Below are 25,375 nucleotides of genomic sequence, written 5' to 3' on the forward strand. Positions count from 1 at the left end.
TAATTAGGAGTAATCAGTGAAGGCTTGTAGCTGTTTATTGGTTCAGCTGTAGTTCTGCTCTGAAGACCGTGTTACTCAGAAAAAAGGCTGATAGCTTTGACAGCAGCAAGTCACTCCAATGGCTTTAATCTCACTTATACTTCAGAAATTTCAGTTTTGGAATGACTGAAAAAGGCAAAAAAAAAATCCATAAAGCCTAACAAAAGTCAGAGTAAGAGGCTTTCACGGTCAGGTCTGATGCCCTCCAATACAAGCTCCTGACCTTGAAATTCAAAAGTATTCTTATCACAGGTGATTCAGCTTGCATCACTGGAGATGGGGAGCATGCAGAAGGAATAATGAGACACGTCTGGAGCCAAAATCATCTCTCCAACTGTGAAATATCTTTATTTATGCAATCATCCAATAAACACATTAACATGTTCATCATCACTGAGAATCTGTACAAAACAAGAACTTTGTAGTTGTGAAACCAGACTTGTTTTCTTCATTAGTCAAAGGCCAACTTCAGAGACTTAGAGCACAAAAATAAATATCCAACAGAAGCTTATTTAGTCTTAAATATTGTTAATAAATGGCAAATTAGGCGACTACCCAATAGTCAAGTCATGATTTGATGAGTACCAATAATAGACTATAGCTAGTACTTCCATAAAATTTGAAAGCCCTTAGCAGACGTCCATCCATACACTTGGTTTACTCAATTTTCCTGTGATACATTTTTCTGGGATCTCAACTTCATGTCACATGATCATAACTCCCAAGAGTTGCAAAAGCACAAAAAATGAAACATTAAAATAGGCTTTACTTACCCGGTAAGTGTCGGGTGGTGGCAGCATGGCCTCTGGTCTGGCCAATCACAGTGACCAGTTTTGTTTTCTAGATAACCAGAAAATGAACCTGCTATCACGAGAAAACAAGCTTTGTTATTTACACAAAAGAGTTAAATCTAACGATTACAACTGAAAACTAGCATTCTTAACTTTAAAAAGGGAGATAAATAATTGGGAAATTGAGATGACATCTGAAAACTACTTATCACAGGAAAAAAAAAAAAAGTGTGGATGCATATCTGCTTAGGGCTTCCGTAGAAAAGACAGAATATCTTGTTAAATACAGCCATTTAATTTTTTGTTCAATATATCTTTTCCTTTCTTTGTTATTTTTCATGTGATAATGGGATTAGTGTCCAGGAGTAAAACATGGAGTACATTAATTGGTCGGTTTCAATAAATGAGCTGAAACCAATAACTCTTCCTTGTTAGTTGAAGCACTGATTAAAATTTGACTCAACATGGATAAATTAAAACTGCTGTTGGTAGTCACAGAGTAAACATCTGTTCAGAGAGAGGGACTTTGAATGTCAACACTATCCCTCCCAACCAGATTTCCTCTTAGCCCCCCAACACAGATCGGCGTGTGCAGTAACGATAGTGCCGGTCTCATAACCAGTCGGAGGACGTAGTAGGGGCCGGCCTTTAACCAATCAGTGCAGAGGATTTGAGATTAGCTACAATTGGTCTGTCATAACAGGAACGAGGGGAATAATAACATTACTTGATACAAAGGCATTGGAAAACACAGAGATTTCGCAATAGTCTCAAATTACTTCACTTACCGATGAGTACCGATGGGCATTATGACCTTTTCTCCAAACCCAGCAGAAAAAAGTAACATTTTTTACACCATTCCTACCAACAGCAGCTTTAACATCCACTTCTTACTTTCAACCAGTTATTTACAGAGAAATACTCTATGGTTAGTTACAAGGATCATAAACATAAAAAATTACTTAACAATATAAAAAAATTAACATGCACTGAACAATCACTATTTAACCATTAGATCATTATTTGCCATTTACTAACATTACTGTACTTGAATGGTGCCCAACTTTAATATTTCACTCTTGCAGTGTTTCATTGTGACAGAAATGTGCCAGTATTTGTTGGCGTCAGGTTGGTTGATGTCTATACATTGATGGTAATGACGGTTTTACTGTTTGGATTGCAGTTTTTAGTAATAACTAACTAAATGTGAAACAAAATGGAGTCATGTTTTCCAGTATTTTTTTTTTACAATATTATACAATTACCAGGTAATGCTAATTAGTGCACTGCAATAACAGGGGCAGCACTACAGGGAGTCAAACATACTAAGTAGTTATCAAATAGCTAATTACTGGACCACCTAGGCAGTGAAAGAAACAGAGTCGCAGACAGCCTCCTCCTCACATGTTCCACTTCTAAGCAGGTTTTCAGTTTTTTCAGACACCGTACGAACCCATAAGCCCTTTTTCTTTTCTTGGAGGTATAAAACCTTGACTATGTCATCCTTCGTCACACAGCTTCAATCCATTACTACAAAAATGTACGCTGAATCCTTAAAAGCCGGCAGTAGTGAGCTGCAGTGAGAACATGCAGGTCTGTTAACACTAGCCTCCCTGCATCCTCAGGCTCATCGTAGCTGTCTTCATGTTCACAGTAAACACAACTCTACAACAAATAGCTAGACACCCACTCACACATGCACACAAATATACAGTATCTAAAACATGTCAACGCAAAAAATATCAACTAGATAAAATGCACTTTGTCATTAAGTTACAGTAAAACTCAACACTTTGGTCAAACAAATCTAATAAATTTGTTTCTCTACACTACATCGTAAAACAATTTAAGGCAAAAATCAACCATTCAACAAGTCCAACAACAAAATATTCAAAAACAAACATTGAAAATATTTCTTTTTACAATATCTCCTCATAGAAAAATATGTTTGACTTGCACAGTTTCAAACATGGCAACAGTGAGACTCAATTCAACCTCCAGTGCACAAGACAGCATCAGACTTCAGCACAAATCCCTTGGTTCCAGTGCAGCTGTAGTAAGTGGTGGGAATACCACTGTATGCATGTGTTCTGTAGTACAATAAACCGCAAGCTACTGCAGCCATCAAGCAACAAACTACTGTAGTTGCCATTAATGATAAATACACTGGGATTTAGATGATGTATCTAAAGTTCTGATCACTTTTTACAACTGTGTTTATCAATCTGTAAACATTTTTTGGTCAAACCAACACTTTCCTACAAACTACTAGCTATTTATTCTTTAGTAGTTACATAAATCAACAGGCAGCATCAGTGCACATTCTGCAGGAAAAACAGAAACTACAAATTCAACAAAATACAAACACAACTCTTTGTTTGAAGCAGGTTCTGCTGCTAAAACGAGAACCACTGCAGTGTACTTTGATAGTGCAAATGCAACCTCAGGGGGCCGAGATGTGCACACAGCAGCGCTTCAGCGGCTGTGGACCCTGGTTTGAGGTGACTGTCCGAAAGCATGTTCTGCTTGATTGGTTGAGGAGAAGGAAAAAAAGGGGGCAGAGGGTGTAGTAAGCCAGCCACAAAAAAAAGAGGAAGAGGTGTTTACAGTCTGGGGAAAATGGAGGCGGAGGCAGGCAAGGTTGGCTGACTTGGGCTCCAGATCGCAGAGTGGTGTAAAGACTGAACCTTGATGTCACAGTGCTTCTGTGTCCAGGGCTCAAGCAGAGATGACGTATGATGAGTATTTACATTGATGAACGTAAAACAGGAGGATAATGAAGTGGAGCGTCTGATAGGTTGTTTCTCAAAGTCTGAGGGGTTCAAGTCACACTTTCCCTCCTCTGAAGTAGTGCGTACGCAGGAATATGTGTGTTTATCTACTTTTTGAAATACATTCTTTTGATTTACAATTGGACAAAGTTCGAACTTGCACAGACATTCACAAAAAATGTTGCCATCCAAGGCAACTGCTTAAAATTCAGGCACAAAGACTGGGTGATGCAATCCATCGAGCAGGTTATGAAAAGAGGCCAAAAGAATGCAAAGTGTAGAGGGCCAAGCAGGGGGTGAAGCTGAGCGGAGAACGCCAGCACACAATCCATATACATGTACAATGGGTAGAGGTGTCTCTCTGAAATAAAAGAGAAGAGAAATGAGATATTTGAGGACACAGTGGAGGAAATGTTAAGGCATTGATTTGTGTTTGGGTGTTTTAAATGAGCGAATCCTACAGACTCTCTTGGTTACACCGCTACCATTTTATAATTGCATAGACAACATATCCAGATCTTAAAATGAGTGGATTTCAAGCATGGCAGGACAATGCAGTTGTAGCTCATCAGGACTTGCATAATCACAATCATGGGCAAATTTATATTCAGTCCTCCTAGGCAGCTGCTGCTAATAATAGCATCCCTTCCTCAGGTTGCAGCAGGAATATTAATTATCCAGAAAGTAGTTCTCCTTTCTGTTCTTTTTTCATTCTTTCTTCTCTTGTTAGATTAAAGCTATTTAAAAAGTAACAATACCTCTGTGATCAAAAGTGCCAAGACCATGATGTATCAGGTGCATCAGAGAATATAATCTAATCAAGATGGATGTTTATTGACTTCGCCAGGACTAAAAGGTAGCAAGCAGAATCAATCTGTGTTTGCGTCACAGCTTTTCAACACCTCAAGCTCTTAAAAGCTTAATACATGCCGTGGTGAAGTAAAAGGTAAGCGGCTGCATTATTCATCAAAGTTTATTCATGCTTTGTTAATGTCACTGCCCTTTATTCAACAGGGAAAGTTTTTCTTAAGTGGAACAATAAAACACGGCTTCACAGGTGTTGCAGTAATCTGGAGAGGCACATTCAGACCACTTTCATGCTCTTAATGTCTGTTCATGGGTCCCAAGAGGAAGCTTGTGCATGACTGGAACAGAAGCTTTGCACAACACAGGAACTATGTTGTGAATAGCGTACCATCAGCGAATTTCCAAATCTTTTTGGGCAGGGGGCTAAATTTGGACATGGAGTGGTATTATTAGATTCATGGCATTGTGTTTGGGAGTGTAACCTTAAAGTCAAACTTTTAATGATGGGTTTCTTTTAAATCTGTCTCATATTCCCCCCATATTTTGGGTCCTCGACACTGGAATACTCGTAACAGTGATATTTTTTAAAGGCCTAAGAAAAATAGTGTTTATTTTTTCTCTTAATAATCAATAAAGCATTATTCTTATAGCACCTTCGATATGTATTAAAGTGTAATTCAAATTGCATTAAAAAGGGATTAAAAATATGGAAAAATAAAGATGACAAAAAAAACACAAGACTGTGCTTTATATATGAAATAACACAAATTTATCTAGATGTAGATCATGACTGTTTTGATGCAAGACAATAGGAATACAATACTATGTAGTTAAAAGAATGTAAGTTAAAAAGTTAAAAGTAAAGTCAAGCATTAGAAATAAAATGAAGAATTTGAGTACAGAAAAAAAAGTAAATGAAAGCATGATGAAAATATGATCGGTCAAATAAAGAGTCTAAGATAAAATACACCATAAATCAACATTAAAGCCAGACTAACCAGGCAGGTCTTTATGTTCAACGTATCAATGATTCCAGTTCTTCTCTGATGAATGATGATGGACACCATCAGGAAAACCAGCATTATTTATCTATTCCAGAACTTAATACAGTACATCACAACTTCAAAGTGTGCCTGTCCTCTGAGGAAGCTGTATTATTTGGGGGGAATATTTGATTCAGATAAACTCCTTGCAGTTTCAGGAGGGGAGGAAGCAGGTGATAAGACAGGTTGTTATTTAGAAAACAGTGAACAATTGTAGCTAGATTTACAGAACACCAAATGTCCGTAATAAGCACAAATAACTTGGAGAATATAGAACTTACTTCAACGAAACTTAGCCTTTAAAATGAGAAAGACACAACAGACATAAAACATGTTCTGTTCACCTTTGATGTCTTTTTTGGAGTTGTTAGAATTTAGTTATCAATTAGTCCCCCAGTGCTAATATTTATAAGCAGATTGCAAAGGCGTTTAAATTGTTGCTGATGGGCTAGAAGAAAAGTGACCACATTGTCATATTTTCTTACAGTGATGTCATTTTCTGTCTTCAAATGGCTCACATCCCGAGTATCTGTATGATCTTAAAGCTATGTTAAGTTCCAAGTCCTACTCTGACTTTTATTGCTTATATAGATATAGATATTTTAAACAGGATTGTCGAACATTGATTTTCTGTGACCAGATCATGCCCCCAGACCCTCGCTGTTTTCTCCAGATTACATCATGTCATGTAATTTAATGACATCATCAAAATAGTGCACCATGGAAAGGACAGAGGTCTAAGCTGGCACCAGGAAAAACACAAGCCTCAGCTATTCTAGTTTTTATTTGAGATGAGTTTAAACAGGACCAAGCCCAAGATCCATTTTTTAAAGGGTTAAACAAAGACTCACCTTTGCCCTGGACACTGAGACCCCATTGTTCTCCTCTTTCCCCCTCCTGAAATCCATCCTGTCGTCAGGGAGTGGTGTCTCCACGATGCATGGAGGCCCGTCCCCATACCCCCTGTCCCCCTCCACCTCCACCTCCTCCTCCACCACCACCTCCTCCCCCGTGGTCCTTATCTGACTCTGGCTGGCTCTGGGCTCGCTCAGGCTTAGGGTTGGGTGTGCATGGCGGGTCGGGCTGCTGCACAGACATGGTTCTGCGCAGGTGGGTGCGCTTACACAGGAAGTCAGGCTTCGCAGAGAGACCGAATGAGCCTTTTCTCAGGACCATACGAACTGAGGGAGACTTCTTGGGTCTGGCTCTGTGGCCAAACTGAAGAGTGGAGAGGTGCGCTGCGTAGCCTTCACTCAGGAACTATAGATACCACACAGAAAGATATTTGTAGGAATATTAAATTACAAGGAAAATCTAAACCTTGGAACTTGAGTAAGCAAACAGACCAATATTGGAATTCTACTTTGAAAGCAATAAAAAGACAGAAATGGAACATAAACTACCTGGCACTGATTCTGGTACTTCTTCGAAGGTCTTCCAACAATATAAATCTGTGAGGGACTGAGGCCCAGCATGTTGTAAACAGAGATGTCCTTCATGGAGCCGTAAGCAGAGTTGATCTTAATGTGACACTGGAGATAGAAGAATCAATCAGTCAGAGATGTGTTTGGCATTTAAACGCAGAGTAACCCACTGTGAGCATGCAGGGAATAATACTGAGTAGAGAAATCCAAGGATCATATAAGGGCAGAGAATAAAACTTTGGTTAATGTCAGAATGCCTCCGATTCATACCTCCTGTATGAGGTTCCTGAGGAAGATGGTCTTTTGTCGCAGGGGATCATGAACCAGGCCTTCAGAGAAGAAGATCATCCCGTGGGGGAAATTGTGCTGCGAGAGCCAGGACACCACACGCTGCTTCTGCATATCAGGGCGGCCTGTGATGTAGATTATCAGATACCCTAGGTCCTGCCAGTGCCTGCATGCAAATGGAAAACATGAAACATATGCATAGTTTTTGATTTTGATCTGTAGCAGAAGCTTTTTTCATTAAGAGAATTTATTAAATTGCATAAAATATGCAGTTTGCACACACACGTAGAGGTTCCAGAGCATATCTTTCAGAGTTTTGTTACTCCCTCAAGAGAAGAGTGAGTCAGAAGTTGTTACCTTACGACATCGACAGCTCCTGGGCGGACCTTGGGGTCACTTCCCATGATTGACACACTGGCAGCAAAAGATCCATCAATACTGAAGACCACACACTCCATGCCTCTTGGCAACACAGTCAAGTACGCCTCTGCACTTGTTTGATCACCCCTTAAGAGAAAAAAACATGGATTGCATCAGAAATGAGAGGCTGCAATCGTCAAGCAACTGTACTCTCATACACCAACCCGAAGCATAGATATAGGCCTGACTTTCACACTACTTTACATTTTCTATGTGATCATGCAGAACTCTTTCAAAGGTTTGCTTACTTGACCACCATTTTAATTGGGTAGACTCCGAGGGCGAGCTTCTTGCTCTTGGGTATTGTGTATGCAATCCTGCCACTGCTGTTGGTCAACTCGGTGTCAAAGTGCACCCAACGGCCAGACTGAGGTTGTGTCATCAGCAGGATGTCCACCTAAGAGGGTCAACACACAGATTAATGTAAGTCTCAGAGACACTTAAGTATGTCTGTGGTCATCCATCACATCGCTGGGTTTCACCTTCTCTCCAGTCAGAGTAACCATGTCCAAGGGGCCATACATGAAACGACCAACCAAGGTCTGAGGTCCATCCTCTGTGGCAATTACGTCATTCACCCTGTGGTTGGCAGTGACGTTCTACAGGAGGTATCAGAAATGGAAATAAAGCAAAGTTCAGTCAGGATAATCAAGCCAAGGCTTTTATTTCTGTTGGAGTCTGAGCTAATCTTTTTTTCTAATAATGAATGAGAGAAAAAGTAAAAAGCTTAGTGAGAGCTGAGTGGCTATTGATTGATTCGCATATTAAGATCCCAGGGCTAAGAATAATCGTCAGTGCTTAAATCTTAGAAAGCTTTACACAATGAGTCTGGGAGCTTACAAAGAACCCAAGAGAAGCCAGAAAAACACATTTAGAAATAACTTGAGCACACATTTAGAGCTGCTACAATCAACAACAAGACTTAACTTTGTGCAATGTGCATGTGGTCGGCTATAGTGATAAACTCGAATCATTTTCATCCTGATGCTACAATTCATTTTAGCCCTACAAAGGTTTTTATTGTCTTTCAGCTCATTGTTTGTTTTACCTACTGGGCCTAGCTGTTCAAAACAAACAGATAGCATTTAGGGATGCTCATAATAGTTTTAACACAAATTTGAAATTCTGACTAACCAATGAGTCTCAAAGTGAGAAAAATTCATTAAAAAGTCAAAACTATCAAACACAGTTCAACACAGGATCACTGAGTCTGTGGATAAATTATGTCAAATTGGTTTGTAGAGTGAGACTAACACTAGCAGAGCTAGCACCACCAGCCTTCAGTCCTCCAGTCCTCCCTGCAGGTTAACGTCCACATGTCGATGTAGCCACATGCCAATTTTACCAGACACAATTATACATACATACAGCTTTATCTCTATTCTCTGGTTTGAAATACTGTCAAACCACACCATGCCATCCGTCATCTGGGCTTGTTTAAATCCAGGTAGTAGAGCATTTTAGCATTATTGTAAATGCCACCAACCGAAGCTACAGTCCTGGTTAGTTGAGGTTAGCAGCGCTACGGCTTACACTTAACTTCTGACCAACATTCTGGCACTATGGTAATAAAAATATTCTTGTTTAATCGGCCAGTAATGCTGGTGCCAACTATCGAGGGTGTTGATGTTAAATCTTTTGTTTAATCAAATGCCAATATCCTTAATTGCATTACAGATAAAAAATTATTACTGTAGGTTAGGATCAGGTAATCCTTTTTTTGTTTTTTTATCCTCCAAAACCTTCAGTTTTTGTAAATTAAGCTGGATTAGAATAACTTTAAACCAACATTTAGGGCCACCTTGATACAAGCACAAAGGTGGATTTGGGATTACAGAAACAAACAGGACAAAAGTAAAATAGATTATCTGTTAAATAGTAACTGAGTGGATTTCGAAATCTGGATCATTCTCCTTCAGATTAAACCTTTTCTAGAACCAGGCTTTAATTATGAATTTTACCAGCGTTTCTACTAAATGTAGATTGTGTTTTCTGTACAAACCTTGCTGTATACAACCAGCGAAGCAACAATCTATGGATAAGGGAAGTTTGTGACTAACTTGTGAACACAGTGGAAATATCAATGGCTGAAAGAAACTGGCTGAGGGCAAAAAATTATGAGTGAATATTGGATCTAAGCCAGTTGGCTTTCGATATGAGTTCAATAGAATGTAATATAGTTCCACATCTAGTTAGTTCATTAAAGGGGGATTATTTGTGAAACAGTTAATCACATGAACATGAAAAACTAATAACATCTGAATGTTGTGGTCATAACTTCAGCTAACAGAGGCTTTTCAGAACCATTTCAAACCCACATTGTATAAATCTACCAAACATTGAGACCCAGGAAGTTTTTTATCTGCTTGAACTCCTGTGAGGATCTCTTCAAACCTCCATTGCTCTTCGTCCCTGCCTGACCTGTCTGTAAGAGTCCTGAAAATATTCAGCACTGTATAACTAACAACCAAAAGCTGAAGTTTCCCCTGCTTTGATGTATTTTGTTATCGGATATCTCTGCCTGGTCAAATGCCTCTGAAGTATGCGCTGTGGGTCGGTCCAGTAAAAGGGTTAACTCTCTATTAAGCTTCCTTGTCTTGTTCTCTTGCCTATATTGCACCATTCAGCGAATACCTCCGAGTGAGCCGGCGGAGAAACACTAATCCTTAAATCTCTTCTTGCGGAGATGGTTGCATTTTAATAGCTTATTATCAGCAGAATTATGCAGGAGTTATAATTCTCAGGCCACCATGATGGAAATTTGAATTTTTGTGCTGATTTCTCTGCCATTCTGTAACCTTTAATGTGAAATTCTCACAAATAAATTTTTAAACATCCTTCTATTTTTAGACCACAACTCCTTTACAAGGTTGCAGATGAAGAGCTAATGAAGTGTTTACTTCGAGCAACAGTTGCAGCGTACATAAACATACACAATCACAGGTAGAAATGTATGCACAAACTGAAGCAACAGCAGTAAATGTAATTAGTTAATTCCACTCTTGTTCGCTTCAGTGATTACATCAGGATGGAGAGGCTGTGATGACATTTTGTTTGCTATGAATTTGCGCTGCTGTTTTGACAGCACTCAAAGATAATGAAGCATCTGCACAAAGGAAATACTGCTGAGCAAACGTTGAGGCTGTATTTTGCTGGTAATGATGAGAGGAAAAAGATAATTGATCAAAAGAATTTGACGTCTCAAGAGGATGACTGACATTTTCAGCTGTTATTCAGCATTAGCTTTGTCTACACCTAATTGTTTTCTAGCATGAGGTCTAAATAATTAAGTGATGCACTTTTATGATAGGGTTGCAATTACATTTTCCATTTAACATGAATCACATTGTGTTGCTCTGTGTATGTATTAATAAAGTTTGAATTGACATGACTTGCTGGTGAGCATGCAGAGTACACATACAGTGGGGCAAAAAAGTATTTAGTCAGCCACTGATTTTGCAAGTTCTCCCACTTAGAAAGATGAGAGAGGTCTGTAATTTTCATCAGAGGTACACTTCAACTATGAGAGACAAAATGAGAAAAAAAAATCCAGGAAATCACATTGTAGTATTTTTAAAGAATTTATTTGTAATTTATGGTGGAAAATAAGTTTTTGGTCACCCACAAACAAGCAAGATTTCTGGCTCTCCCAGACCTGTAACTTCTTCTTTAAGAAGCTCTTCTGTCCTCCACTCGTTACCTGTATTAATGGCACCTGTTTGAACTTGTTATCTGTATAAAAGACACCTGTCCACAGCCTCAAACAGTCAGACTCCAAACTCAACCATGGCCAAGACCAAAGAGCTGTCCAAAGACACCAGGAAGAAAATTGTGGACCTGCACCTGGCTGGGAAGAGTGAATCTACAATAGGCAAGCAGGTTGGTGTGAATAAATCAACTGTGGGAGCAATTGTAAGAAAATGGAAGACATACAAGACAATTGATAATCTCCCTCGATCTGGGGCCCCACGCAAGATCTCATCCCGTGTGGTCAAAATGATCATGAGAACGGTGAGCAAAAATCCCAGAACTACATGGAAGGACCTGATGAATGACCTGCAGAGAGCTGGGACCAAAGTAACAAAGGCTACCATCAGTAACACACTACGCCGAGAGGGACTCAAATCCTGCAGCGCCAGGTGTGTCCCCCTGCTTAAGCCAGTACATGTCCAGGGCCATCTGAACTTTGCCAGAGAGCATATGGATGATCCAGAAGAGGATTGGGAGAATATCATGTGGTCAGATGAAACCAAAATAGAACTTTTTGGTAAAGCTCAACTCGTCGTGTTTGGAGGAAGAAGAATGCTGAGTTGCATCCCAAGAACACCATACCTACTGTGAAGCATGGGGGTGGAAACCTCATGCTTTGGGGCTGTTTTTCTGCAAAGGGGACAGGACGACTGATCCGTGTTAAGAGAAGAATGAATGGGGCCAAGTATCGTGAGATTTTAAGCCAAAACCTCCTTCCATCAGTGAGAGCATTGAAGATGGAACGTGGCTGGGTCTTCCAGCATGACATTGATCCCAAACACACCGCTCGGGCAGCGAAAGAGTGGCTCCGTAAAAAGCATTTCAAGGTCCTGGAGTGGCCTAGCCAGTCTCCAGACCTCTACCCCATAGAAAATTTGTGGAGGGAGTTGAAAGTCTGTGTTGCCCAGCGACAGCCCCAAAGCATCACTGCTCTAGAGGAGATCTGCATGGAGGAATGGGCCAAAATACCAGCTACAGTGTGTGCAAACCTGGTGAAGACTTACAGGAAACGTTTGACCTCTGTCATTGCCAACAAACGTTATGTTACAAAGTATTGAGTTGAACTTTTGTTATTGACCAAATACTTATTTTCCACAATAATTCACCAATAAATTCTTTAAAAATCCTACAATGTGATTTCCTGGATTTTTTTTCTCATTTTGTCTCTCATAGTTGAAGTGTACCTCTGATGAAAATTGCAGACCTCTCTCATCTTTCTAAGTGGGAGAACTTGCAAAAACAATGGCTGACTAAATACTTTTTTTGCCCCACTGTACATGCATGCACATCTGCACACACACAAAACAACAGTACATAACACCTACTCTGTGACTCAAGGAGTTCTGACAGTGATCGATATCTAGAGTTCCAGTTCAGCTGTTGCTCTCTGTGCCGTCACGTGTGAGACCAAGAAGCAACAACATTCACGCACACACCAGGTGTGGAAGAGATGAATGAGGGGGTCCGACCCTTGACTGCAAAAGAGCAGCTAAAGAAAAAAACTAAACGGCACACTAGAGGTCCCTCTCCATCTAGGGCAGAGACCTCTCACCACACCAAGGCACATCTGAAAGAGATGCCAAGTCTCTCTGAATAGTATCACTTTGCTGTAGGTGAGCTGTCTGTGCCTGGATTCAATCAGAGCGCACCGTGTTCAGGACGGGGGCCAACCGCTTTTCTGTAAACACTTACATCAGAATCGCATCGCTCGGCCAAGGTGAGGTATGAACACTATGACACTGAATAAAGAAAGCCTTTGCAGGGTCAAATACAGATATGTTTCCATGGTTTTCTGCCTGCACACGTCTATATATAGCCTCATGAAACACATGCAGACACTAAATTCTAGTCTTCAGAAAATAGCAGATAAAAGGAGCATTTGGTGGATAGTTAAGCGACCTTGTTTTTCCAATCACACGTCTCAATAACATCAAGTAAATGTGTGCATCTGTTGCATCAGTGCTTCAAGGTGAAAGTGAAGGAGTAATGTGAAGAAATTCAGGCCATTCAAACGAATCACAGGGCTACAGCACTTCAACCTCAACAGCCAGTGATAACTTAATTTTTACTTTGAATGAATTGCAGCAGAATAACAATGCCAGCTGCGTGTGTGTGGGCGGTTTTACTTCTGACTGTGTGAGGTGCCTCGGAGACAATATTCCAGGTTGTGTAACATTTTGAGTCCAAGCCAAAAGGCTTTGTTGAATAATTCATAAATTTGCTTACATAAAGTTTGAATATGAGATTGTAAAAGCTAATCCAGCAGCCGTAAATTCACATTTCCATTCTGGGACAACATTTAAAGTAAACAAGATAACACAAGGATTCATTTATTACCCTAAGTTTGACGTGCGTCCTCCTCCTGAGCCATTTTTCTCGTGGGCTGGAGGGCGAAAACGGAGCCGAGTCCAGATTGTCCGCTTCTTGGGTCTTCACACAGTCACATCGCATAAGCTGTGAATAAAACATTGCATTTATAATAAGAGCAGGCATTTCCATTTACAAGGTTTCAGAACTCCTGTACTAAGAAGACAGTACAGGCTTATTATCAGTAATAACTCAAGAGACACCTGAGCACTTTTACACATCGTTGCAGTGAAAACAAGATAATAATAACTTCTGAAGGTTTCAAATTGAATGTGTAGTTCTGTTAATGGATCATAAAGCACCTTTCTGACGGAAAAGCTTTTTCAGATCTGACACAGATTAAGAGCTGAACACTGATTTAAACGCCTCAAAGAGAATTACCACTCACTAACTTGAAAGTGTTCAAGAATATCGACTATTGGACGCGGAGAGACTCTTCGTTCAAAACACTGGAAAACATTTTCCCTAACTCTAAACTTGTTCTGCGAGAGAAGTAAACAATTCATCTTTAAAAAATCATTTTCTGTGCAGCCTTGAAATTCCATAACAGTCTTTTAATATGATGTGGTATTGAAGTGGAGCTGAAAACCACTGAACCAAAATAATGAACTTTAGGTGACGTCGATAGCTCTTCTTTTTCTTTCGTGTGCTCTTCTTATTCCACTCACGTTTTTTCTGACAAAGAACACAAGCCGCAGCGCAACAGATGCAGGGTGAGACAATTCCTGCTGCTTTTCTTCTCTGTGAGCTCACCACTTTCAAACGATCAGGTTCAAAGACTGAGGGTGATTCTAATGACTTTTAATAGAACATGACGTGGCGCCTTTTTTTTAAGCCCTTTGTTGGTATCTGAGGATTGTGTGAACATCCTGAATCAAAGACGTGATATTTTCCTGAGCAGCTGGGTTGTTGTAACACTGCCAGGGCTTAAGGTTTAATTCCTACTTAGTGCTAGGAATAAATGAACCGCTGGCACCATGAATCTCTAGGGATGGGTCCTCATGACTTATGACGGAGATATGAAAATGAATGGTGACTCACATTTGTAGACCGTTAAAAACCTTACCAACTGGAAAAAAGAGCAAAATACATAAAAAAAAATCTGATGCTATCATGCTCTCTTTGTTTGTACACAAACCAGCCCAAACTACACAAACCTGGTCAGATCTCGCTCGTAAAAACTTCACGCCTGTTTGATAAAAGGGCTCTCTTCTGTCTGAGGCTCAGCCTGTGAGGTGTGACATGAATCCTTAACGTCCTAACACAAAGATAAAGTGCGCCGACTGTTGATAGTGACCTTGCTGATGTGTTTCATAGCACCGTGCAATCCCTGCAATCTTGACCATCACTCATGGAGCCTAAATCAAGGTAAAATGGGTCTTTATATCATGTAGTGCATTCAAGGCTGTAGATCCATGAGACAAGTCATGACTCAGCACTGGGACGTTGCTCAACATACTGAAAGATTACAGAGAAAGAAAGTAACATTGTAACAATCAAAGGGAAATGCATAAAATCCAATCCACTTCCACAAATTCCTTTTATCAGACGAGATATCTTCTGGGCAAATTGGATTGTTTCTACTGGAGGGAGTGTGTAATGGTTTCGTGAGACCATAGAGGGTTTTTTTTTGGTCCATCCTGGAAATGAGAGGGGCATTTAATCCCAAGATTCTTTCACACTGCAATTCCACAACAGCACTGTAATGAAGTCCCGCTGTATCTATACCCTTTGTGCCTTCAAACTGAACTTTGCAACGGCATCATATTGGTATCTCTGTGTGATTTCATATTGCATCACAGGGCTGGAGAAGCGCAAGAAGCATGACGTGTAAACACACAGCCAGAGCACGACATAGACTCAGACACACACCTACACACACAGAGAGAGCTGTACCTCTGTTACTACCTCTAATGGCAGATTAGAGGCGGAATTTCACCCCACCATTCTTCCGTTACACATCACATACAAGGTGTAGATATCTTGCCTTGAGTTGGCAAGAGCCATCAGAGATTCTGAATATGAAACTTGATTTATCTTTCAACTTTTTGTGCCTGGGAAAAGTTCACTAAAGGTCTCAGTAAAAAGAAGATTCTGAAGATGTTCACGTTAAAGCTGCTGTTGGTAGTCGTGATATAAACATCAGTTTGGAGCAGTGTTCATTTTGGCGGCTATTTTAGATTTAGTCTTTCCATGAATATGCCTGTTAGTTTTAGTCACATTTTAGTCTTTTCAGCCCTTTTTAGTCTTAGTCTAGTTTTAGTCGGCGGAAACTCAAAACATTTTAAGTAAAATAATTAAGCCTGCCCTTGCTAAAATGTCAAAAGAAAACATTCTTGATGTGACCTCTGTGAATGTATCTTGATTCTCTAGATTCACAGAAAAATGCCATGAAAGGGCTGTATTGCACATTTACGACGGTCCCTGAATGCACCACACAGCGACAGAGGCACTATACAGTCAGTCAGTTCACCGCACTCTGAAATGCATCTGCATCTTTCAACGAGGAGTTTATCAAAACTTACTAAATGTGTCTGATGTATCACCAAACTGGATTAAATCAAGCTGTAGACGGGAGCTTTTTACAGTTATAGCGGCAACAACATCAAATAGTAAACAGACGTCCCCCGGTCGTGTCTTTGTCACTAACGCACACCGGGGGTAAAAATCCTCAGTGAAGAAGAGACAGATGCATGGAGGCGGGGAGAGCTGGTTAATAAAGCACACCTGCTGCAGGTAGAGACCAAGCTAACACTGAGCCCCTCAGAGAATAACTCAGCCTGTCACAGGAATGCATCACTTTTATTTCTAAAGATTAGACGCACAGTGAGGGGGGGAAACATGAATTTTGAATGTCCAACGATCCGCCACTAATGTTTTCGTCTCGTCAACGAAATCAAAACATATTTTCGTCTCAGATTTTATTATCAGTGATGCACTTTAACTCGTCATAGTCTTGTTTTCGTCATGAAAAAATGAGTTGTTGACGACAGTTATCGTCATAATTTTGTTGACGAAATTAACACTGGTTCGGAGAGAGATTTTCGAGTGTCAACACTACCCCTTCCCTAGATTTCCTCTCACTCACCTCCCCCTCCCCTCTCTGCTCCCGTAACCCCGCCCACAAAAGATTGTTGTGCGTGTTTTGTGAGGAAGAAGGGGCTTTCCAGCCAATCAGGGCGACAGAGCCAACAGCAGCTTTAAAGTAAAAAAGCAATTAAAAAGTGTTGGCTTCAGAGGAACACCCTTACCTATAAATTCCTTAAAAATTCCTTATATACTCTCTATTCAGAGTGTGGAAAAATGAGATTATGTTCCAATTTGAAAGAAGACAAGGGGTGAGTGCTGTGAAAAGTAGGATTGCTACATGTCTGAATGCATCTGAGTACATTGAGTACAGTCATTGTTTAAACATTCATGTTCATATAAAAAAGAATAAAAGAATACAATAATAATGTAAGAGGTCTTAGTGCTTCACATAGTCTTTATGGACAGCATCTTTCAGTAAATCTCCATATATATGGATTACTTCTTATAGCTGGCTCTGTGCACAGCTACATGCAGCCCATAAAAGAGCGTTGACAACATAAATGGCTTGCTGCCAGATTTCTGTTGATTACATATTGAGGTTGTCGTCTGCACAGGAGGAGCCCTTGAACAGCCAAGCAGCATCTTGCATTTCTGCTTTGTTGTTTGTGAAGCAAGAAGACATAATTTAATTGAAGCATCTGTTTCACATGAAAAAGCATTTGCTTCAAAAGGACAGCAGAAGAAAGGAGTAGAAACATCACAGAGTCAGGTTTCCATACCTGTGCACCATACATTAAAAACTAAAAACTCAGAGAGGAGGCAGCGGGTGGAACATCTGTTTAAAACTACATTGGGGTTGAAGGGTCTAGAAGGATTAACATTAGTTTCTGCAATTACTGAATGTATGTAGGTTATATTTTACAGCAAGCTGCAGTCAGGACAAGCTGAAAAGGCAAGTAAAGTTTCCCAAGGGTCAATACTGGGACACCTTTTTCATTCAACCTTATTCAACATATTATTTAGTCTTGTTTTAATGTTTTAAACAAGAATATAGAATATATGCCATTTGCAAATGCAATACAAGTGACTTAAAATAAGCCTCTGATCTTATATCATGAACAGTGCACTATGAATGTCAAGGCTGTTGATTCTGGCAACCACCTCACAAGAACTCCAACCTTGAGTTTCTAAATCTGAACAGCTTTTTGTTTAAGAGCCAAAAAACTGACTGTGCTATTTGTAACATTACACCTCCACTCTCCATTGCTTTTAACTTTCTTCTTGTAAGCTTTGCCATGTTGAATTGCACAGCTTGAGATGTGTTAGCTACTTAAATGGATGACACAGTAGCAACAAGTGGCTTCCTGCTGCTGGCATTGTGTTGCAACAAACCTGGAGACAGAACAGATCACTGGTATTACCCCTGGACAACTGAACGCCCTGATAATCATCAGGAGTCACATTACATGACGTCTTCTGCTGTGTAAAATACTTGATTCTGATTGGTTAAAACCTGACAACATTAGTAATTTATTCTCAACAGCAAAGGCAACACCAGGGACAACCTGATCATGGACATTAGGTCAAATCAACCAGGGGAAAGGAGTCTGGCATATCTTACCTCTGCCTGTTGACACTGTGGCAATGAAAGTAGAGCTTGCGAGTGCATCTCATAGTTGCTGATTGCTATAAAAGCCACTGAAACCATAAGGGGAAGCAATAATAGCATATTCCTGTTGTAGTCTAATTGATGATGTCTAACTTTACATTCAATGGAAATGTTCAGTTTAATGTTAATCTATCCTGCATGTACACAGATAAGAATTTGTTGCCCTGGAAGCATAACATAATCCATACATGCGTCTTTTTTAAATCAATAAAATCATCTCTTAATCAATACTTAATGTCAGCTTGTTTTGGTATTAAGTTGTTAGCTGGGTAATTAGCAGGATAAATGTATAGTGAAGGGGTTGTTATGTTTTGCTTACCCTGAAGAGATTCTAATTTGCATGGCCACCTGTTCACTGTACATTATCCCTCAAATATCATTCCAGAGACATATTAGAAAATAAGAGGATCTCTCAACTTTTGATTTTGTCAAGTTCAGTCTTTTGAGATACCATCCAGCCCTTTAGGATGTAAATGATGTAGCTTCAACTTTTCTTCCTATTTGGGTAGGTTTTTTTTTGGAACCATCATAGTGAAATTACCTTCAGATGCAGGCGGTTGCCTAAATAGCTGATTATCCATACACACTGAATCTACCATTCCAAAAACAGTCTGTATTTTAAAGGTTTAAGTACAGATGCTATTTAAATCACACTCAGGTGTTTCCTCACTCATTACTGTGAAATGACTTCTTCCAGTTATTTTTACTTTCTGTAGAAAAAAGCAAGAGGCTGTCAATAAAGTTCGCCCACCTGCCGGAGAACAAACGCCGCTACGTCAGTGGATTCCCAGTATGAGGCGTGAAAGAGGTGAGGCAGGGCCACTGTGGGGAAGGAGGTCAGCACATCGGGGCAGTACAGAGCAAAATCCAGCCGTTTGGAGCCCCACCAGCTACTGGAAACTGAAACACACACAGACACATGTATAGATCAGCATTGACTGAGAAACCTGAGGTCAGTCAATGAGCTGGGAAACCTTGTGAACCTGGAATAACTTAAAGAAGATAATTGAACAAATGAGACAGGCCAGTGTAGTCTCACTCCCACTCACTGTTACTAATGGTGTTTCCCAGCTGGCTCATGGAGCAAATCGACGTTTCACTTTCCACACTGGTCTCGCTGGCTCTACGGCCTCCGTCTCCTCCTCCTCCGCCATCAGTCTTTGTCTCAGAAGACGGCTGTGAAGCTGGACCTCCTGGAGTTTGATCCCCTTCCAGAAACACGTTAGGATGGCCATGAATACTCTCAGCTAGAAGAAGTAAGAAGAGGAGGTAAGGAGAAAAGTCAAGGACAAACATAGAGGGGAGAGAAAATGCTTTGATCACACAACAACTGACTGGCTTCAATCTTTAAATCAATGCTGTTATTTTCTCTAATAACACAGCCTCTTGCTGAGCATCGACTTGCTTTGTGCTTGAAAAACAAGACGAGCACCATGTAGGAGCACAATTAAAGAAACTGCCTCTACTCTTCATGGGATTCATTCTGTTTGTTGAACTTTGGGAGATGCAGAAAGCATTTTTCTCTTGGCTCCTGCTGAACAGAATAAATTTATCAGGCTGCGTCCTTTGTCTCCCACAGGCACGTCTTAACGCAGCTTTTTCATATTTGTTCAGCGATAACGCACTGTAATAGGAAAATGAGAATTCTCCCTGGAGATGTGGATTCAACAGACATCATGGATGTGCTTATTATTCCCTAAGACACGAAACAGGGAAGACGCATATTTCATCAATAATTCAACTATCAGAGAGGCAAGCGTCTGCCGGCTCAGTCCAATATGCCTTTATCTTAAACCCTGTGATATAACCCTGGGACCAAACGAGACTCTCACTGAATGTAACACAACTTCCAAAACAGTATCGGCAAACCACAGGAAACTGAAGAAGGCAGCCAAATAAAGATTTGTCTTTAAATACACCTTGCTCCCTTCTCGACTTATGTTGTGCAACTCAACTTTTATTTTCCAGACTCCAGAGAGTGCTCATTATCCTTTTACATGGGCTTTGCAAGTTGCTGTGGATCCATTATGACCGTGGATAAGGCTTGACTCACGTCTGAATGAGTCAAAACTCAACCGCTGCGCTGCACACTGAGCTTCAGATGAAACGCTGACCTCAGTGACAACCGATAAACCAATCCATGCTCTGCACAATAAACTGAGGAGCATGTGATTTGCATTTGTATGTAATATAAAATTGTATGCAAGTCGCGAACAAGCTAGGACTCATTTTTACATGACCCAGCTTCTGTGTCATGTAATACACTCGCTGCCATTCGCTGTAAAATGTATGCATCAATCCCAGGAGATTGATGCATGCGGAGGGGATATAACGTATTAACTGAAAGCTGGAGTAGGAAGCAGAAGAGCTGAGGTGAGCTGAAAAAAAAATGAGAGCAAGTGCGTCTGCTTGGCTGCAAATGTTACTCAGAACATCTCACATCTCTATGTTTGAATTTGTTAAGAGACAACCCAGCTGCATCCTGTGAAATAACAAGTTCTCCTAACAGCTTCCTCTGACACAATATCCTGTTATACATGACTTCCATTCACAAACACAAACATTACAGATGTAACCTCCACTTTTCATTTCATGTCTCGTTCACTCATCCGATATTTGCATCAAGGGATCATCTTGTATTTGCATGTATCACATTTCCACCCAGAATCGCCCATTATTGGCAGGTTAACCCCTCTCTACGCTCTTTGATGGAATGGTTATAAATAAACCGTCAGACGAAGCCACATGTAGCCTGTTTGGTCTGGAGTGGAATACCGCAACTGCATACAGATTAACAGCCGCTGCCTCAGACGTGATGCAGAATCAGGTGTGATTCGTAAATTAAGGCGAAAACTCATCCACATTGGGACTGATGGAATCTGACACATGCTGTACGCCTATTAGGGATGCTAGATTGGATGGTAATACTGCTAATGGGTCTGACTTTAAGTGCAAAAAGTTTATTTTAGTTTGGGAAGATATTTCTAAGTTCTGTCTGAAGGTTTTCTGGGGTGAAGACCCATTAAAGGCATCATGGTGAAAAGCTCAGGCACAAAGGCTACTTGGTAGCCCTTGTGCCTGAGCCTGAACCAATAAACAATGCTAATTTAATAAAACTGTTTTAGAAAGAGAGACAAAGCTTCAATATTTGGCAACCTCGGATCTTAAATTGAAGCCTCTGTTATCCTTCACTGGAGCAGATGGAGTTAGTTCAACACAAATTGCACCAAATGCAAAAATTAAGGGTATTGTTTGTCTCTGTGTCAAACTCCATGCTCAATCATGTGGCAGCATTTCATGACTTGGAATGAGAACACAGTGTTCTTTCTCCTGAAGCTAATATCTTTGGGTTTTGGAGTGTGATTAACCAAACATAACTTTGAACCACAGGGTTATAAAACAGAGTTAATGGCTTTTTCATATTTCAAAGGCACTGTGGGGAGTTTTTTTTTTACACTGATTTAGAAAAAGCCTCACTTATACTGTTGCCCCTTAATAACCTTTGTAGTAAAATGAGATTATCTGCAACAAGATTGGTTCTTTCTTTACAATTAATTATTAATAATAATAATAATAATAATAATAATAATAATTCAAAGGATACATAGCGCTTTTCTTAATACTCAAAGTCGCTTTACATAAAATAAAATAAAGTAAAAATAAAACAGGTAAATAAAACAAAACAAGGATAGAGGTGGGGCGGGGGTAGAAGTCATGTGTTGTATGCTTTTTTGAACAGGTAGGTCTTGAGGTGGTTTTTGAATGATTGAAGTGAGTCAGAGTTGCGGATGTGTGTAATTGCCTGTGTTTGGGTTGGATGGTCTGCAATTGAAGCTAAATTGATATTCAGCACTTACCTGACAGTGGCAGAGTTTAGAATTCTGCTAAAGTTAGCAAGCAGGAGGAGCTTTTTTTCTTTCGATGATTTTCTTTTGAAATAATGTTTTTATGGCTGACACTAGAGTAGGACACATTTTCTGTTCAATAATTGTTTCAGATAGAGAAACTTTCCAAACAGGGCTTGGTGAAAGAGCCAAGTGTCTATGAACGTGTGAATTCTTCTTTGAGGACAAAAGAGATTACGGTGTGCATATTCATATGATCCAGACATATTCGGACACCGGAGCACACATCATGACACCGGGGCTGTGACAGGTAATGTTACACTGCTATGTCTGGTCACCTTTTGTAAGCTAACTGTGATGATTAAGAGTTTAAAACGTTTTGTCAGTGTTAGGTTAAAGTTAATAATTTTGCATTGCTACAAATGAATGCATTACCCTGTCACTCTACATCCTTCAAAACATTATTTTGAACAAAGGAAGCAGTTTTAAAAAGAAGATCTGTATGCCATTCATTTGCTTCCACAACAGTGACAGTGAGTGATAGTGCTCATGGGAAATGCAGTTTTCATCCCAGGAAATACTATGAGTTTCATCCAAAGGGGTCACCAAAGTCAACACATCATGAAAACTCCTCATCTTTCCTTTAAAGACTTTAAGATTGTCAAAAATCTCATCATCCGATCAATCAGTTGTGAAAAGAATATTAAATTAGTAAGATCAAACTAATTGCTTCTTATACTTAAGGATATCAAGCGTATCCCGTTGATGGGAGTCAGGAAATTAAATAAAAAGGATGAAAAAAAAAAAAAAGTTAATTGCAGCCATTCAGAACCCATTGGTGGTCCAGATAATTGTGATGGACATTTTCTGACATTTTGGAAACAAAATCATCACTGTGATTATTTTTTCAAAACTAACTGCCTGTCAGTTATTTTGCACTCTTTTTCAGTAACAGTGTATTCTGTAATACAGGTGTGCTTTGAAGAAAATACTGTGACTCCAGACAACAATAGCTCTATTTATAGCTGGACAGAGACAGATGGGTTTAGATGAAGGGTTACTGCTGTATTTTTCTGAGCTGCAGTGGTCTCATTTTTTAGGTCTTTTACAGGTCTTAAGGATTTGAAAAGTAAGGGTCCATTTTTGCAAGACTGGACAGGGTTTTTATCATTAAACTGATTTGAAACGGACAGAGAGGGACCTGTAGATTACAGGTTACATGCCTTTATCTCCAGTCAGCTATTTGCACTACCATATATTATCCAATCAAAATGGTGATTATGACTGAAAATTCAGCCATTTAAACCTTGTTTACACTCTTTGCAATGACTGCAGCAATCATTCCTTCTCTATGGTTCATAGCAGTTGGTAGAAAAGGGAGGCTCACATGTCTGGATGTCCCTACACACACTGTGTTATCACTAATGAGCCCTGCGCCTCACCTCTTACAGAGCAGCCTTATTCTCTCTCAGAGTCTGGAACATTAGAACGGCTCTGCCTTTCATTGAGAGCACAATAGAGCAGAAACAGACTGAAGGAGAAGAGAGAAACAGGCTCTGGCTCTGACTCTGACGCACACATACAATTTCAAAAGAGTTTTACTGAAGAAAATCAGACAGGAAGCATCAAAAACTAAACTATATGGGCAAGTTTAAAGAAATGTGGTAATAAAAAAACAGTAGGCCAGCGCAAAAACAGAGAGATTATGATTAAAGCACAAAGCAGGGGGAGTGTGAAACAGATGATGACGGTAGTTAAAGGAAGGACATGCAGAGAATTCAGAAGGTGAGGGAGGATGATTACTCTGTGGCCTTCAAATGTCTTTGGAACAAAGAGACAGAAAGAGACGTTAAACTCAGCACCCTCCCTCTAAGTCCTCGCACACTCATAGCTTTCACATAGCTGGTTAGGGAATTATTCAGTAGTGAGCAGAAACTGAACTATGATCTGATCAATACTGATAAAAATGACTATAACTCCATGTGCATTTGCTGTCTGGACTGATCACATTTCTCATTGAACCCCAGCTGGAAATCAATAAGAAGAGGGCTCATTCTCCTTATATTAGCAGCATTCATCATAATAAAAGCTCCACTGTTGACGGGTGTTGAAGTCAAAGTCATACCCAAAGGAGTCTGATTTGATTGGCTCTCCATGCTTTCATAACAACTAATTACCATATTACAGAGCAGGAAGCGGGTGATGTGTGCCTGTGCAAGCTTGTGTGAAAGCACGAGTGTGTTGGTGTATATCTGCCTCTGTCTCTGTGCACCTATCTATGGATTTTAATTTAACACATAATTTGTCAGCATCCAAGCCTGCTCAGAGAAACTGGGATGCTGCAGACCTGTAATTAAAACCCGGTGTAGCTGGCAGACTGAGATGTGTGTTTGCTTTTAAACTTAATCATTCTGATAGCACTACTGGCTCACATCAAGCATCCCACCTTGTGACGGGCTCGTCAGTATTATATCAATAAATCACAGCCCGTGAAGCAGTAAACAAGACTGTGTTACACACTGTGTTGTTTACTATCACATGTCAGACATATTTTGTATGCAGGTAACACACAAGCGCAACACATAAATCATAGGTTCCTGGTTTAATAGATAAGAAAGGAGATGATTCATGCAACACATAAAGAACTGTACGGTGGTATGGGGGTGCAGTTGATTGGTTCTTTGGGGTGGGTTTGTTAATTGATTGGTTTTGTTTGTTTTCTTGTTTTAGATGGATGTTGGTTTTAGGTCTGTTAGTTAGTTTTACTAGGTTGAATACGGTTGATTTGTTGATTAGATGATTGTTTAGTTGGTGGATGGTGTATTACGGCTGGTTTGATTTGGTAACTTGATGTAGTTGGTTGAAAATAGGTTGGTTGGTTAGTTTGTATGTATGTTTGGCTTACTAGTTGAGTTTGGCCTGGTTTGACTGGTTGATTTGTTGGTTTTGTTTAGTTATTTGGTGGTTGGTTTGATTTGGTCTGGTTGTATTGTGTGGTTATTGATTGGTTAAAGGTTAGGCTTGGCTTGGTTTGGTTAAGTTGGTTGGCTGGATGTTTGTTTGGTTAGTTAGGTGGTTGGTTATTTAGTTTGGTTTGTGACATGGTTTTTTTTTTTTTAATTGTTTGGTTG

General features: G+C 39.9%; 1 protein-coding gene across 3 annotated transcripts in view; it reads right to left on the reverse strand.

The window, feature by feature from the left end:
- Positions 1–361: 361 nt before the first annotated feature.
- Positions 362–25,375, reverse strand: part of pitpnm3 (PITPNM family member 3) — a 112,545-nt gene continuing 87,531 nt past the window's right edge. For all 3 annotated transcript variants that reach the window (XM_034700275.1, XM_034700278.1, XM_034700276.1), the window contains exons 11-20: positions 19,449–19,646; positions 19,151–19,299; positions 13,671–13,787; positions 8,066–8,182; positions 7,832–7,980; positions 7,521–7,670; positions 7,146–7,329; positions 6,855–6,983; positions 6,303–6,711; positions 362–3,962 (exon numbers count right to left, since the gene is read on the reverse strand). In XM_034700275.1, the coding sequence (XP_034556166.1) occupies positions 6,367–6,711; positions 6,855–6,983; positions 7,146–7,329; positions 7,521–7,670; positions 7,832–7,980; positions 8,066–8,182; positions 13,671–13,787; positions 19,151–19,299; positions 19,449–19,646 (1,538 nt within the window). In that variant the 3' untranslated portion in view covers positions 362–3,962; positions 6,303–6,366. The remainder of the gene's footprint in view (positions 3,963–6,302; positions 6,712–6,854; positions 6,984–7,145; positions 7,330–7,520; positions 7,671–7,831; positions 7,981–8,065; positions 8,183–13,670; positions 13,788–19,150; positions 19,300–19,448; positions 19,647–25,375) is intronic.

This window comes from Notolabrus celidotus, chromosome 14 (assembly GCF_009762535.1).
Source record: "Notolabrus celidotus isolate fNotCel1 chromosome 14, fNotCel1.pri, whole genome shotgun sequence".
NCBI classification, from domain to species: Eukaryota; Metazoa; Chordata; class Actinopteri; order Labriformes; family Labridae; genus Notolabrus; species Notolabrus celidotus.